At 33.3% G+C, this 17,124-nt stretch overlaps 1 protein-coding gene across 1 annotated transcript; it reads right to left on the bottom strand.

The window, feature by feature from the left end:
- Nucleotides 1-12,566: 12,566 nt before the first annotated feature.
- Nucleotides 12,567-13,155, bottom strand: LOC138871207 (uncharacterized). The gene is made up of 2 exons (XM_070149076.1): nucleotides 13,006-13,155; nucleotides 12,567-12,851 (listed from the first exon to the last, which is right to left on the bottom strand). Exons 1-2 carry the CDS (start codon nucleotides 13,153-13,155, stop codon nucleotides 12,567-12,569), a joined length of 435 nt encoding a protein of 144 aa, XP_070005177.1.
- Between the last annotated feature and the right edge of the window lie 3,969 nt (nucleotides 13,156-17,124).

The following is a 17,124-nucleotide window of genomic DNA, read 5'->3' as shown; positions in this document are numbered from 1 at the left end:
TCCACCTGGACAGAAAGACCGATTGATGTCAAAAGTTTTTCATATTTTGTTTTTAATTTCTTTTGAGTTTGGCAGATGATAAGCGTCGAATCCCTAAATACTTCGATTTCTTATATTCCCAGGGTCAAGGCAGTCTTTAATCCATGGATACATGCTTCATCTTCTGTGGTATTCTTAGTTCCTTAAAAGTCGACTCTTTATAATATAGTTTTGAAAGCTTATTCTTATTCATGATTTAGCTTTGATTGTGCTTCAGTAGACACTTGTATGGCCGTTTGATTATTAATACTAAAATAACATTTTTACTTTGTGTTCTAATTTTTTTAATCTAGCGCTCTTTTTATGGAATAACTTTATGTAACCTAAGATTTTTCTTAACTGAAAAAATAATTTTACTCATATGATGAATTTAAAAAATAATTGAAATGGATTCTCTTGCTAAATAACTAACTGAAAGATTTAATTATTTGGTCTTAACACAAAAAATAGTTTATTTTATGTTTATTCAGATTCTTAATATTAGTTCATATCTTGTTTTGAAGATTTAATCTTAATAATTATTTTTATTTACCATAAGTTTTCTTTTCAAAGAGTAAAAAGATCGACCTGACATTCTACGTTTATTGTTTGCAGAATCATTAGTAGTATTTGACTTTACCAATCATTTTTCTTTCTCTTTCTCACACATTTATATTTTAAAATATTTTCTTAGTTGTTGTTTAATAATTGGGTATCAAATATAATATAAACATATTATGAGGATATTTTTTCTCAGTTTTAACACTTTATGCAGTTCATCTAATATTACTTTTATTTTCTCTTGGTACTAGATATTATGGAATGACAATGTATTGCCAATATGGAGGATTCTTATGAAATTAATTTTATTAAACCTTCCTACATATTTTTAATAAGAATTTAATAGACATAATTTATTAATTTTAATATATTAAATATTAAAAAATTAACATAGAAGGTCTTGTAGTAAAAAAAAAAATAGGTTATTTTAGTTATGTTCTTTCCCTATGAGTTCTTCTATTTAAAATTTTAGGACTATTTTTGGTTCATCAATATTGTATTCGTGCTTTTATAATAATGTAGGCTCTTCTTTTTCTAAATAAATTTGGATAATATAATATATTCTCAAATTAAATTAGTAATATCACATGTAATAAATTGTCGCGACCCTAAACTCAAACCCAATCGTGATGGCGCCTCTCGTGAAGACAAGGCCAGCTGACACACTCCCAATTCATTTTAAGCAATTAAAATAATACAAATTAAGTCTTTAACATGATAAAAATCCCAAATTAAGGTGAAACAGTACAATTGTGGAATAGACATAGCCCGACATCGGGGTGACACCAGTAATGAGCATATATCATAAAACTACAAGTCTGAAAGAGTCTACACAAAATATTAAATAACTAGGACAAAGGAAATAAATAATGATAAGAGGGAGAGACACTGGGCTGCGAACGCCATGCAGCTACCTAGTGAACTCCGGAGTCTGCTGGAAGCTCTCAACCCTCGCAAGCAGGACCTGAAGCGCCTGAATCTGCACACAGGGTGCAGGGAGTAAAGTGAGTACTCCAACTCAGTGAGTAATAATAATAAATGAAAACTGAGCGACAAAAAATCACATAAAGGCACATCAACAGGCTATAAAGAAGCAGTATAAGGCCAGTGAAAGCAACAAAACAGTGAAAACATGTAAAGTCATCTTAGTTCAATTTAAGCTTCTTTAAAATACCTTTTTAAACGGTTAAGCAAGTAAATGACAGGCAACTAGAAAATATAAACACATAAAGTACCACCCCTCGGGCACAATACCAACAGAATCAGCCCCTCGGGCAACACATGGAATAATACCAGCCCCTCGGGCTATATCTCATATCACAATGGGTACCCGCGCTCACTGGGGGTGTGCAGTCTCCGGGAGGGGCCCCTTATAGCCCAAGCGTAATATCAAGTCATCTCGTGGAATAATCAAATAGGCTCTCGGTCTCATATCAAGCCACCTCATGGCGTACAACTCAGACCCGGCCTCATAATCATAAATCAGTGTATCCTCACAATACAGGCCCTCGACCTTACTTAGTCAGAATCTCATAAGTCACTCGGGCAACAGTAAAACATGATGCTCAGCCCAAATTATCATTTAAAATATCATTTAAAGTATTAAAATAGAGTAAACATGGCTGAGTTATGAAAATAGTAGAATATAGCATGACTGAGTACAAGTATAAAGTCAAAACAGTGAGGAAATATCAGTAAAAATTCCATAAAGGTCCAAATAGTTGGCACGAGGCCCCAAATATGGCATTCAGCCCAAAACATGATGATAGCAAATAGTTTTCAATCAATTACGTGGTAAAACAGTCATTCGGGACGGACTAAGTAACAATCCCCAATGGTGCACAACCCCACACTCGTCATCTAGCGTGTGTGTCACCTCAATATAGCACAACAATGTGTAATTCGGGGTTTCATACCCTCAGGACAACATTGAAAATCATTACTCACCTCAATCCGGTCCAAACTCTAGCCCTGACTCCTTTGCCCCTCGAATCGGCCTCAACTCGCGTCGAATCTATCCAAAATCAGAATTACGACGTCAAAATATGCTAAGGGAACGAAACCCATGCGAAAATAATCAATTTGCAATATAAATCCCGAAATTAACCAAAACCCGACCCAGGGCCCACGTCTCGGAATTTGATAAAATTTATATCAATATATTCCTTATCTCCCCACGAGTTCATATATATCAAAAGTCCCAAAATCCAACCACAAATGACCCCTCAAATCCTCAAGTCAAGGTCTCAAATACCAAGCCCTAGTTTTACCCAATTGTAACCCTTAAATTTCCATAATTACAGCTCTAATCCACGAAATAATACCATAAAAACGAGTTTTAGGTTCAACAATCTTACCTCAACGAAGCTCCCTTGAATTCCCTCTTCAACATCTCCCAGAAAACTCGAAAACCAACTTATAAATAGTGGAATAACCCAAAAATTCGCGAAGGAAATAATTTATACCTTCTGGCCCAGGCTTTTTGCACCTGCGGTCCAAATTTCGCTCCTGCGCAACCGCTTCTGCGGTCCCAAGTGCCGCATCTGCGGTCCTCACTTAAGTCCTCAGCTTTCGCATCTGCGATGCACAATCCGCACCTGCGCCATCTCAGGTGAGGTTCTCCAACCGCTTTTGCGGTTTCTTCCATCCTAGGCTCTTTCCGCTTCTGCGACTCTTATATCGCTTCTGCGAGACTGCACCTGCGGTCTCCTAGCCGCAGGTGTGGTTATGACAGCAAATGACACATTTTCAGCTGCCAAAACCAACTTCTAAACTTTCCGCCAACCATCCGAAATCACCCCGAGGCCCCCAGGACCTCAACCAAAGGCACAAACAAGTCATATACCACCATTCAAACTTATATCAACCTTCAAAACACCTCAAACAATAGCGAATCAATCAAATCACATCGAATTCAAGCCTAGGGTTCCAAAAATCTTTCGAATTACGTTTTTGATCAAAAAGTCTATCAAACCACGTCCGAATGACCTGAAATTTTGCACACACATCCCAAATGACACAACGGACCTACTACAACTCCCGGAATTCCATTCTGGCCCCTATATCAATATCTCACCTATCAACCGGAAAATGCCAAAATTCCAATTTCGCCAATTCAAGCCTAAATCTACTCCAGACCTCCAAAACACATTCCGATCACGCTCCTAAGTCTCAAATCACCTCCCGAAGCTATCCGAACTATTGGAACTTACATCCGATCCCTTTAACACACAAGTCAACATCCGGTTAACTTTTTCAACTTAAGCTTCCTCAAAAGAGACTAAGTGTCTCAAACCTTCTCAAAACCTTTCCGAACCCGAGCCATCCAACCCGATCACACATAGAACCGATAAACAAAGCAATAAGAAGCAGAAACGGGAAAAACAGAGCGGTAACTCATGAAACGACCAGCCGGGTCGTTACATAATTTTCAAATTAAATTAGTAATAGAAATTTTTAATAAGTATATCCTAAAAGTAATAGGATTGCATGACTAAAAATATGTCTCTATCCCAAAAGTAATTATACTAAAACCTAACGTGTTCCTAAAGGTATTAGGTTTACATGCTAGTATGTAGTAATAGGATTCCTAAAGGTAATCATGTAGGATTCCTAACTTGTAGTATTATGCCCTAAAATTAATAGGATTACAAATGTCTAGAATTTCAGTTATGTCCTTTTATTGTGAGTTATTATGCTTAATATTATAAGGTTATTTTTGTAAACCGATATTTTATTCATGCTTTTATATATACTAGTATCTATGAACGTGCGTTACACGTTAATAATGACATATAATGGTTTAAACATTTAAATCATCTAAAAGCCAAAAAATATTATTACATTAGCGCAAAAATGATCAATTTAGTCATGTTGGTTAGATAATTACGTATTATAGTTTAAAAGTATTTGATGTGATGATGTCTTTAAGAAACACTTTTTTGCAATGATATTTTTTTGTATATGTTAATTTCTTTCTACTGCTTTGGTTGCTCTGCCGTAACCAGAACTCTTGTTGTCGGTATTGATATTCCTCTTGAAAGTGTAACATATAGTTGTTCGTGCAAGAAAACATATTGCAGTAAATATAGTGTAATATTTAGGATGTTTGTCCTTGTGCTTTATTTATTATAATTGCAAAATATAAACATGCCTAAAATTATTTTCACACAAATCTAAAAGGATATTCTTTAATTTTGGAAGATGAAAGTTGAATTCAGGGATAAAAATATACTTAAAAGTACATTGACCAGTATCATAATTTTTCTATATACGTGCTATTACATAAACTATTCGGCGGATCTAAGTTTTTTAGTAGCATGATTGGCATAATGTTTTTCCAAAATCAATATATATGCAATGGAAGATCAATTTTAACTTATTATATTATATATATGATGGCACTCACATATGTAAGAATTAATAAACTTGACAACAAACCTGTGTGGTAGAAGGCCATTTGGCATTACAGTATTTAAGTACTTTTTTTGGTAGTAATTGTTGGTATCATCTTCTGCTGAGTCAAAAACTGAAAAATATTTTATTTTTACCATAACATTTCGCAATTAACCTTTTATTTAGTTGATCAATATATTCATTTATGCTAGCTAAGATAGCTTTTTAATTTCTATCATGCAATTTCCACAAATTGCGTTTTATTATAATGATAGAAATATTTCCCTTATATATGCACTATTATTTCGAAATCATCTTTTATTAGATGCTCCCCTTCATTTCGGACACAAAGCAAGAAGTCACCAAATACTCGATCTGATCTTACTTTATATTTCTTGTTAGTTGAATTTTTTCATTTGAGGTTATAAGTATAATTTTGGCAAGCTAGTTTTTACAGTCTCTACTTTTATCGATTTTGAAACTATTGGTAGTACTTGATAGAAATCCCCTTCCAAATCATTAATTTTTCACCAAACGGTTCGTTGATATTCAATATATCTCCAGAAACTCCGGGCAATTATTTTGATCATTTGACACTTAGTCTCTTCATCTAATATTATCAATTTTGCTTTCCTTATAAATTTAGCAATATTGCTCTACTTTGATATATTTGTGATGGTTGTTTTAGTTGTTTGAAGAGGTATGTCAAATCTAAAGTGAGTGGCCTCGTAATAAAATCGTTCTTGGTACACCATTTGTTATTATTGTTAATAGTATCATGCCTTTTGATTGACATTTGCAAGTAATGCATGACATAAAGATATTATTTCGATTTCGTCGGAGGCATCTACAAAGGATAATCCCGCAATACCAGAGCCGATTCTTTATAATGTAGTCTTGAAAGCTTATTCTTGTTCAGGATTTAGGTTTGATTGTGATTCAATAGGCAATTGTATCGCCGTTTGATTCTCAATACTATACTAATTACTTTTTTAAGTTTATGTTCTAATTTTTTAATCTATAACGATTTTTTTATGGAATAAATTTAAGTACCTTAAGTTTTTTTTTTAATTTAGAAAATAATTTTACTTATATGATGAATTTAATAAATAATTAGATTCTCTTACTAAATAATTAATTGAAAGATTTTATTGTTTGGTCTTAACATAAAAAATAATTTTTTTATTTTGATTAGATTCTTACTATTAGTTAAATATTTAATATTAATTATAATTTATCCACCATAAATTTTATTTTTAAAGAGTAAAAGGATAGATCTGACATTTCACTTTTAGATTTTATGTTTGCAGAATCATTAGTGATATTGACTCTTGCTAACCATTTTTCTTTCTCTTTCTCACACATTTATATTCTTAAATATTTTCTTAGTTGTTGATATTACATGAAACACCAATTAAAAATATATTGTTTCAGTAGGAAAACGTTCAAATATAATATAAAGATATAATACGAAGATATATTTTTTTTCTCAATTTTAACGCTTTATGCATTTTATTTAATATCACTTTTATTTTTTCTTGGTATTGGATGTTATGGAGTGGTAGTGTGCTGCTAATGTGGAGGATTCTTAGAAAATTAATTTATTTTTTACATACTTTAAATAAGAATTTAATAGACAAAATTTTATAAATTTTAAAATCTTAAATATTAAAAAAATAACATAAAAGGTCTTGCAGTCCAAAAAATAAATAGGTTATTTTATTATATCATTTAATTATGAGTTCTTCTATTTAATATTTAGGACTATTTTTCTCTATCGATATTGTATTCATACTTTTATAATAATATAGACTCTCTTTTTTCTAAATAGATTTGGACAATATAATACATTTTCAAATTAAATTAGTAATAGGACATTACAATACTTTTTCAAATTAAATTAGTAATAGAAATTTTTAACGTGGAAAGTAATTATACTAATAGGATTCCTAACATGTAGAATTATATCCTAAAACCAATAGGATTACAAGGCTAATATCTAGAATTCCAGTTATGTCTTTTTATTGTGAGTTATTATACTTAATGTTATAAGGTTATTTTTGTAAACCGACATTGTATTCATGCTTTTATAATAATATATATATATATATATATTAAAAATTCACATGATTCTATTAATTAAAAATTAAATATGCTTAGTACGATATCAGGAATACTAAAACTAGGATTTTCCAATAACCAAATTGCAATTTTCCTTTTTACATTCATGTACATACGGAGTAGGCATCATGTCGACCATAATTTGTTTACCGATCCACATGTACATGCAAATAAGGGCTTAGAATTAGGTCAAATGGAAATCAATCATTCAATAAAAATTTATAATTAAGAAAGATACTGTTATATAAACAAACAAAGAAAAAGATTCCAAAAAATTTAAATAGGGTATAGTTGTTAATCTAATAGGTGGTTGGGGACACCCTTAGTCAAGATCCTTAAAATAAAGATACGAGATAAACCAAAAACAATAAACACAACAAAAAAAAAAAAAAAAGAAATTCTAGCCATGTTTTACTTCCTTGAACAGCTGGATTTTTAGTGACAACATCTTGATAAGGATATCTATTTTATTTTCTACATTTTACTCCTCACGTGTATTTTGAGGGGGCAGCCAGCCTATAAGCGAAAAGCCAAAAGCAAAACAAAAAAGAATTTCATCAGGATCTCCCTTAATATTTTTTAAGTGCAGCTGGTATGCCCTTGAATATGGAAAAAAGAGAACTCAATTTGGAAAGGATAGTAAAGATTAATTTTTGTTTCTGAAATTTCTGTGGGTAAAAGGATTCTATAAAACAAAGTCAAATTTCAGTTTTAATTGAATATCTTAGTCAACTTCGGTATCTGCCTACTTATCTGGGCAGTTAGCTTCAAATTCTGCAAAAATTGACTAGTGCTCATGTTGTACCAGGTGTTTTAAATTGGTCTAGTTATCCAGTATTTGAAATCCACTAACTGGCTCGTGTTTGAAAATTACTAAAGAGGGTAAAAGATCATTACATAAAGGTTTTTAATGAAAAGTGTTTTTGCACCTTATCAACGATTTTTCATTTTCAATACTTGAACTAGCATATATTCCAAAACTATATCACTACTAGAAAAGGCATTTTTCGTCCAAAAATTCCCGACTAAAATCGGTCGAAAATGAAGTATTTGGCTGCAAAAGTCAACAAAAAATTTTCTGACAACCAGAAAATTAAAATTCCGATCAATTTCGGTCGGAAATTGGTCAAATATTTGGTCAGACCTGTATATAGTGTACAAAATAATTGTTTATTAAATTTTTTCTAAATTTCCAACCGAATTCGGTCGGAAATTGGTCAAACATTTGGTCATACTTGTATATAATGTACAAAAATAATTATTTACTAAAAAATTTCCAAATTTCCGACCGAATTCGATCGGAAAGTTTGAAATAATTATTTCGCGCCCAAGAAAGAAATTATATATATTTAATTAACCAACCGAAATAAGTTATAATTAAATATTTCCGACCGACTTCGGTTGGAAAAATAATTTTAAAATAATTAAAATATAAATTTAATAATATTTGTGTATGTGTGTAAATAATAAATAGCTTTTAAATAAATAATATTTAGTACTTATTTGATATATATATATATATATATATATATATTTGTGTGTGTGCACACATACTTAGTTAAAATCGGTCGAAATTCGGTCGAAAATAGTGGACGAAATTGCACTATTTTTTAGTAGTGCACTTGCACCATTTGTTAGATTTCTCCCATTGAAGATCGTCTTTGAGAGAAGAAAATGCCGGTTCTTCATTAACTTAAAATGAACCCTTGTGCAGATATTTATAACTAACTATCGACTAATTAGTTAACACTATGCTAACTAACTAATGACCACATTTAACTTCTAATATGTACAAATTGACCCCTTTACTAACTAATGTATATACACATCACTCCAACACTCCTCCTCAAGTTGGAGGGTGTAAAATATTTTACACTCCAAGCTTGTCAAGTAGGTAGTGATGCTGTCCTGAGCTCAACAAATCTGCTTGTTGGTCCTTAATGTGCACATACTTAGTCTCCAGTAGTCCTTGTTTGATCTTCTCTCAAATTAAATGGCAATTATGAATTTCAATATGCTTGGTTCTCTCATGAAATATGGGGCTTGCTGTAATTTGCGTTGCTGCTTTACTGTCAAAATAAAGAGGAACTGGTTTTTGCAATGTAATTCCTAAATCATGGAAGAGTCCAATTAGCCACACAATATGTACAACTGCAGATGCCATACTTCTATATTCTGCTTCTACACTGCTTTTGGACATTGTATGTTGCTTCTTTGATTTCCAGGAAATCAAAGAATTTCCAAATTTCACTACATAGCCACTAACGATCTTCTAATGGCAGGGCATGCTGCCTAGTTTGAGTCACAAAATCCCATCAGTGTATCTTTAGGTTCCCTGTACATTAGGACTCCCATGTCAGGTGCTGCCTTTAAATACTGGACCACCCTAAGTGCTTCATCCATGTGAGACTTCTTTGGGGCTTGCATAAACTGGCTAAGGGTCTGCACAACATAGCTTATGCCTGGTCGAGTAATTGTCAGATACAGAAGCTTGCCTATGAGCTTTTGATATCCTGTGACATCTACCATATGATCTTCAACCTGCATTCCAACTCCTTTATCATATTCCACTGAAGTCAGTTTTTGATTGATCTCCAATGGTGTAACTGTAGGCTTTGCTCCACTCAAACCTAACTCTGAGATCAACTCCAAAGTATACTTTCTTTGATTCAACAAAATGCCCTGTTGTGATCTCAAAACTTCTATTCCCAAGAAGTATCTCAATTCCCCTAGATCTTTAACCTTAAATTGCTGATGCATAACCTTCTTAGCTTCATCAATCATGGTATTGCTGCTACCAGTAATAAGTAGATCATCAATATATATGAGAATTATGAAAATGTCGTTTCCAGATCTCTTGTTCTGATGAAAACCTGCATTCAACAGTGTTTCTATAAGCTTCAGGTTCCACTGCCTTAAAGCTTGTTTAAGTCCATATAAGGACTTTAGTAATTTGCACACCTTTGTCTCCCCCTGCTTTTGAAAACCATGTGGCAAATCCATGTCCACTTCTTCATGTAGATCTCCTTGAAGAAATGCGTTAAACACATCCATTTGATGAAGCTTCCAATCTCTAGAAGCTGCAATAGCTATGACAGATCTCACAGTCACCATTTTTGGCAACTGGTGAAAATGTCTCGTGATAATCCAAACCTTCCTGTTAATTGTATCCCTTTGCTACAAGTTGTGCTTTGAATCTTTCTACTTCTCCAATTGACTTATACTTGATCTTTGTACACTCATTTTGAACCAATTGTAGATTTCCCAGCAAGTAAAGGAACTACCTCCCAAGTCTTGTTATCCTCCAAAGCCTTCACTTCTTATTGCATTGTTTTTATCTACCTCTTGTCTTTTACCACTTCTTTGAATGAATTAGGCTCCTTCATCACTGAGAATGCATGCAAATAATCTTTATACTTCCGAGTGACATTGTCATAGGATAAGTAGTGAGAGAATGAATTATAACATAATCTTGCATCCATATAAGTGGTTGTTTGACTCGAGTAGATTGCCTAATGTTTGTAGTGGAAGGTCTATCAGATGTTGGCATTCCTTACATGATAGGAGCAATTAGGTTATCTTCAACAGAACTTGTTGATTCTTCATCTAGGCTTTCAGGTGTTGTGGATTCAAGTTCCCCTTCCAGTTGTTCTCTTTCATCAGCTATAGCTTGGTCTGCTTAATTCTCACTTGTAGGCTCTGCTGTTTGATCCAAAGAGGCAATCAGATCATGCATTTCAGTTGCTTGATCATGCTCTTCAGGATTGTATGCTTCTGCAACAGGTCTATTACCCTACTATAAACACAAAAAATCTTCCTGGTTCTGCTTCACTATGTGTGGATCAATCTGCAGTTTTGATTCTCTGAAATGAAACATTGATTCTCTGAATGTGACATCTATGCTAACAAAAAAAAACAGTTAGTTTCTAAATCCAGTAGCCTATATCCCTCTTGTGTGGAACAATATCCTAACAAGACTGCTTTCTTGGCCCTAGGTGCAAACTTGTCCTCCTTCACTAAGTTTGTAGCATAACACAAGAAACCAAAAACTCTTAAATGAGCAAGTGATGGTTTTTCTTTTGTGTAACAACTCATATCGACTCCTGCCACTCAACACTTTAGAAGGTAACCTATTTATGATGTAAACAACAGTTTGCACACATTCACCCAATATCTTTTTGGTAAATTTGCTTGAAATTTTAAAGCCCTTGCAGTATCTACTATGTGCCCGTATTTTCTCTCCATAACTCTATTTTGATATAGAATGTAGGCACAACTACTCTGATGAATCACTCCCTAATCTTGTAAAATGGTGTTCCATTAGCTGTTAAAGAACTTAGTTCCATTATCTATTCTAATTACCTTAACAGAGGTATCAAATTGATTCTTAACCATGCACATAAACTGCTTCAAGAATACAATGGTCTCATTCTTCATATGCATTAGAAATATCCAAGTTTCCCTTGAGTAGTCATCTACAACAGTAAGAAAGTAGTATTTCCTATCATGAGTTGGTACTCTATATGGCCCCCAAACATCCATATGTACTGGCTCAAATGCTTTAAGGCTTCTCTATTCACTATTAGTAAATGAAAGTCTAGATTGCTTTGCCATAGGGCATACAAAACATTTATTATGTAAGCTGTTATCTACTTTATTCTTCAGAAATGGAATGTGCTGCAATACTGCTGTTGAAGCATGTCCTAGCCTCATGTGCCATATCCAGCTTAAATCTCCTGCTCTCCCTTCATTTTTAACAGTTGATACTAACCTTTTAACTCATTTTTCTTCCAGCAAGTACAACGCTTCACTTTCCTTACCAATCCCTCTCACCTTGTCATTGTAGAGGTCCTGAAACACAAACAATTCAGGAAAAAAATAGTAGCACATAACAGATCACTTGTCAACTTTGACACTGACATCACAAACTTGAAATCTGGTACATGGAAAACATTTTTCAGAATGCTGTCTGTTGATAACTATGAACTACCAATATGAGTATATCTGTACTAGTTCCATTAGGCAGGCTTACTGATTCCCTTTTATGTTTGTCAATACTTTGAATGTTATGTAAGAGATTCAGGGTAGAAGCTATGTAATGTGTAGCTCTTGAATCAACAATCCAATCATTTGGATGCATATCTGAAGAAAATAAGCAAATTGTACCTGCCATATTAGCTTGTGTCTGCACTGTGGTATCACTGGGTCCTTCCTTGTTAAGAAAGCTCAGCATCTGCTGGTATTGGGCTTCAGTGAAGAAGTAATCACCACCCTTGCTTTGCAAATTCCTAGTTGTGAGTGGCCCTTCTACATTATTGAATGTCATAAGTCCTCCTCTTGGTTGATATCCCCTCTTTACCTTGAAATCATCTAGATATCCAATAATTTTGAAGCAATTTTCTTTAGTGTGTCCATTCATCTTGCAATGCTGGCATTGTAAGAACTGTTTTCTTCCACGATAGTGTTGTCCTCTACCTGCTTGCATAGACAAAAGGATCCAGTTTTTCTGTCACTGATAGATTTCCCATAGGTTGTTGACTCTCATCCTGAGAAATCAATGCATATGCCTGATTAAGAGTTGGTTCATTAGTCTTCATTAGAATCTGCCTGCGGGCTTGATCATATGTGCCATTTAGCCCATTTAGGAACTGCATTAATCGTTGTTGATGCATACGAACAGTGTGTTCCTTTTCCCTTGCACAACCACAATTTTGTGAAGGTACCAACACATCATACTCTGCCCAAAACTCTTTCAGCTAAGTAAAATAAACAGCAACAGAGTCAGTTCCTTGTGATAACCTTGAAATTGCTCTGTGTATCTGGAAAATCCTCACTCTATTCACTTTATCAAATCGCTCCTTGAGGTCTTCCCATACATCATGCACATCAGATGCATATGATTCCACTAACGAGATCCTTTGAAACTGAGTTCATAATCCAGGAATGCACTATTGCGTTGCAGGTCTCCCATTTCTCATGGAGAGCATCCTCAAACGACTCCTTTTTGCAGCCCCTTGTGATGAACCCTAATTTTCGCTTAGCCTTTAGAACCAACTTCATCGATCTGCTCCATAACCCATAATTTTCAGAGCCTGTAAGCTGAATTGGAATCAACACCAGGCCTGGTATGTCCGAAGGTTGAAGAAACAATAGATGTGTGTGGTTGATCTTCTCCGTCGCTATTGACGATCAACTCGATGCAGCAATCAAGCTAACAAACAATAAGAGGAGAAATTGAAAATATCTGCGTTAAACTCAACTTTACCTAATGAATTTGGACGAGAACTTTGAGGATCGATCTTCTCCGCTCTGATACCATGCTAGATTTCTCCCATTGAAGATCGTCTTTGAGAGAAGAAAATGTTGGTTCTTCATTAACTGTTAATGAACCCTTGTACAGATATTTATAACTATCCACTAATTAGTTAACACTATGCTAAATAACTAATGACCACCTCTAACTTCTAATATGTAAAAATTGACCCCTATACTAATTAATGTATATACACATCACTCCAACATCATTCATATGCAATCTACATACTACTTTTCATTTGCAAGCTTTAATTTCAGAAGACAAGGATTCTATATCAAGATATTTTTTTTAATCATGGATTTGATTGAAGATATGCGTTGCTGATGTTACAGTGACTTCATTAATATGACCAGAAAATATCCAGTGAGAAACGTTTAAGATATTAGAAATAAGAAACAAAGTCATATATCACTAGTTGTTGGTGTATATTTGTGTGGAACGCCAAAATTGACCACGGCAGAGATATGGATAAAATCCTTGAAGTCCAAAATAGCAGTAGGATATTAGGAGCTGCAGCTGGAAAATGGATTTGGATAAGAAGGAATATGCTAAGTAGAGGTTCAAAAGTGTTGTTTAATTATAACTTTTTGGGGGGCATATTTACATATTCACACGAGAAGAAAGTATCAGCAATTTACGACTACTTGCTTCCACAGAAATACTTGTGATGTCGAAATTCATTTGTGGACTTTTCTAAATATTAAAACCATATGAAATGCATAACCCAAAAAAAGAAGAGGTAGTAGGAAATTTTGTATACATTTGCTATGTGTTATACTTGTATTTATTCACTTAATTATGTATTGTCAAATTAATCACAGCCTAAATTTAGGACTACACATACATGTATTTATGTGTGTGAATCTCGATTTAGACATAATTAATTTTGTTTTAATATGTCGTCATGCTATAACCATAAAATTCAATTCTCTTGTTCAGAAATCGTATTTTCAAGGGAAAATGTCCGAATTTGCGACGACGGTTTTAAAGGTTTTTACTCAGTTATTCTTAATTTGTTAGTAGTAGTTAATAATTGAGCAGAGAAAAGAGACAAAGTTGCCCATCTTATGTAGAATACAAACGGGAAAAAATTAATTCTATTGGAGGAAAAGTCAAATTATATAGTCAATGATAGGTACTTGAGTTTTATAATAAAGTGAGTGTTGTAAAGTGTCCTTTCAGAAAAGTTATGTATGTTTTTAACACATCTAAGATATCATAAATACATGTTCATACCTCCAAAATTATACACTCAGTTAGGTTTGGCGAAGTCTCTTTCTCTTCTCAATGTTCTACAACTCACAACATTCCTTGTGGAAATTCAAGTATTATCGGTTTTAGCTTTGAAAAATGTGCAAGAATTCTGTAATACCAATATCAAAAAATCTGATTTCTGATCCGTAATTTTATTTCTCAAGTCTCAACATAGCTGATATATGAATTTTCATCCAAGAATCTTATTAAAAGGGATGCATGATAAAATAGTAACGTAAAGTCAACTATGTAAAATAATGCAAAGCAATGTACTGACGTAAAGTCAATTATGTAAACGTGCAAAACAAATACATTGCTTAAGAAATTATGAAGTGTGAACAAAGATATTTAGCCTCAACAAATTTGGATTTTAATTTAAGAGAAGAGAACAGGAGGTCGGTATCAAGTTTGAGGACTCGCTGGTGCAATAAGATGTCTGTCTTTTTTTGTTCCTCTTTCGAATTTCTTTTTTCTATTTTGTCAAAATGTAAGAAGACCGTTGACAAAATGAAAAATAAAAGTGTTAGAAGACCTAGAGTATGTGTTTCATGGAAACTTCTATAAAGTGGACACCATCTATAATAGCCCCCCCCCCCCCCCCAAAACCACCAACCCAACACGCTTAACTTATAGTATGTAAATTCTAACAAATAGAACGAAATCAATTTCCACGGCATCACTTGTCATACGATAGGGAAGAGGAAGAATTATTTGTCAAACAAAAAGACACTAATTTTATTTGGAGAATTAGATTTTAAATAAATATATATCAACAATGCAAAGTATGATCTATAACACGTATACTATTTTTAGGCAATTCACATGTAGAGTTAATAATTGAAGGCACATTGGTACATAAAGCATCTCGCATTCATACAAGGTTCGAGGAAAAATCGTACTTGTAAGGAGGTATGATGTAAGCAATATATTATTTGATTTCACGACTTGAACCAATTTTGACGGCTTGAACTAAGAGACTGACACTAATTTGTACCGAATATGGGTTGGAAACTCGTCATTCTTCATAATGAAGGAAGTAATTTTTTTATTTTTTTTATTTTTTTTATTTTATATTTGGTGACTCAATTAAATCTGAATTCGCGCTGAAAAATTTCACACTAAGGGTAAAGAGCTTAAGCACTCCTTAATAAAGACGATTTCATATCTTAGACTCGATCTGAAAGACCTCATGATAGATAAATGAGTATGTATCACTCCACTACAGTCTTTATTGGTTAAAAGTTGAGAGTGAAAGCTTTTTTCGGGGTATGGGTAAAATAATAAAATTAAAAGTATTTTGCTGGTTGTTTGTATCAGGTATCAAACATTTACTTTTTAATGAATCATCTAAAGTACTTTTGGGAATGATGATTGATTACAAAGCAAACGTTTGACAACTAATACAAACAACCAACTGCATCTAGAAACACGTAATGGGCATCATCAATCATATTGGAGAACAATTCAGATTTATATATATGAACCTTGCCCAATACTTCAGAGAACAATAATATAGCATTAAACTAGTACGGAGGAGCTAGTAATCAAAGGTGCTCTGTCTACCAATGTTTAATTATGCATCTCTTCTTATCCTAATAAGTTATTCGGCATGATTATCAATATTCCTATGTGGAATCCTTTAAGGATCACAGTGGGGTGTCATCGGAAGTTATAATGGTAGCAAGTTTAGCTCATACACATATAATATAAAGAAAATTATACTATCCGGTTATCCGAATGAAAAAATATATATTGACAAATAATCCTTTACAGAAAGTGAGATTTATAATGTTAAAATTAAATAAAATAAATTACTTGCTCTAACAGGTAAACATAATTTAATAGGTTAAATTCATTGTTGTATATACCTAGTTCAAGAGTTAAGGTCTTAAGGATTTTATTTAAAAACAATCATTTACGTTTTTCTTTTTTTTAGAGTTAATAGCGGAGGTTGCGGAATAAACAACGGTTAGTAGAGCTGTCAATACAGGCTAGCCCCACTACAAAAAACCGAAATTATTGTGGCGGTTAAATAATGGCGGTTCTGAAAAGTCGCCGCAATATATATCATAATACGGCGGCGTTCCAGACGCCATTAGGGCATTTATGTTAAAACGACATTTTTTTAAAGTACGGCGGTTCAAAACCGCCACTAATTACACAAGTTTTTAATAATTTTTTTCCCTCTACATATTTAGAACTCCCCCGCTAATAATTTAATATTAAGAACATATAAAATATACTAAGCCTCCTATAAGCCTAAAACATATAAAAGTAAACAGACGTCTTCTCTCTCTATACGCCCCCTCTACCCTTCTCGCTCTCTATATCTCTCAAAAAGACGATTCCCCCAAATCGTTTAAGGTCATATCCAACGATCCTCCCAAATCCTTTAGCTTTTATGTAAGGAGATCAGATTCCAACTCATTTAAGGTAATGCGTTTGAATTCGTCTATAAA

This window comes from Nicotiana sylvestris, chromosome 1, assembly GCF_000393655.2.
Source record: "Nicotiana sylvestris chromosome 1, ASM39365v2, whole genome shotgun sequence".
NCBI lineage: Eukaryota > Viridiplantae > Streptophyta > Magnoliopsida > Solanales > Solanaceae > Nicotiana > Nicotiana sylvestris.
The sequence above is the reverse complement of the archived record's forward strand: the minus strand, read 5'-3'. Positions and strand labels throughout refer to the sequence as shown.

What these genes read in the sequence shown, in the direction of transcription:
- LOC138871207 (XM_070149076.1), bottom strand. Translation starts at nt 13,155, where the DNA reads ATGAAGTTGGTTCTAAAGGCTAAGCGAAAATTAGGGTTCATCACAAGG. An exon ending in ACTCAGTTTCAAAGGATCTC is followed by an intron (nt 12,852 to 13,005) that starts GTTAGTGGAATC and finishes TATTTTACTTAG; the next exon opens with CTGAAAGAGTTTTGGGCAGA.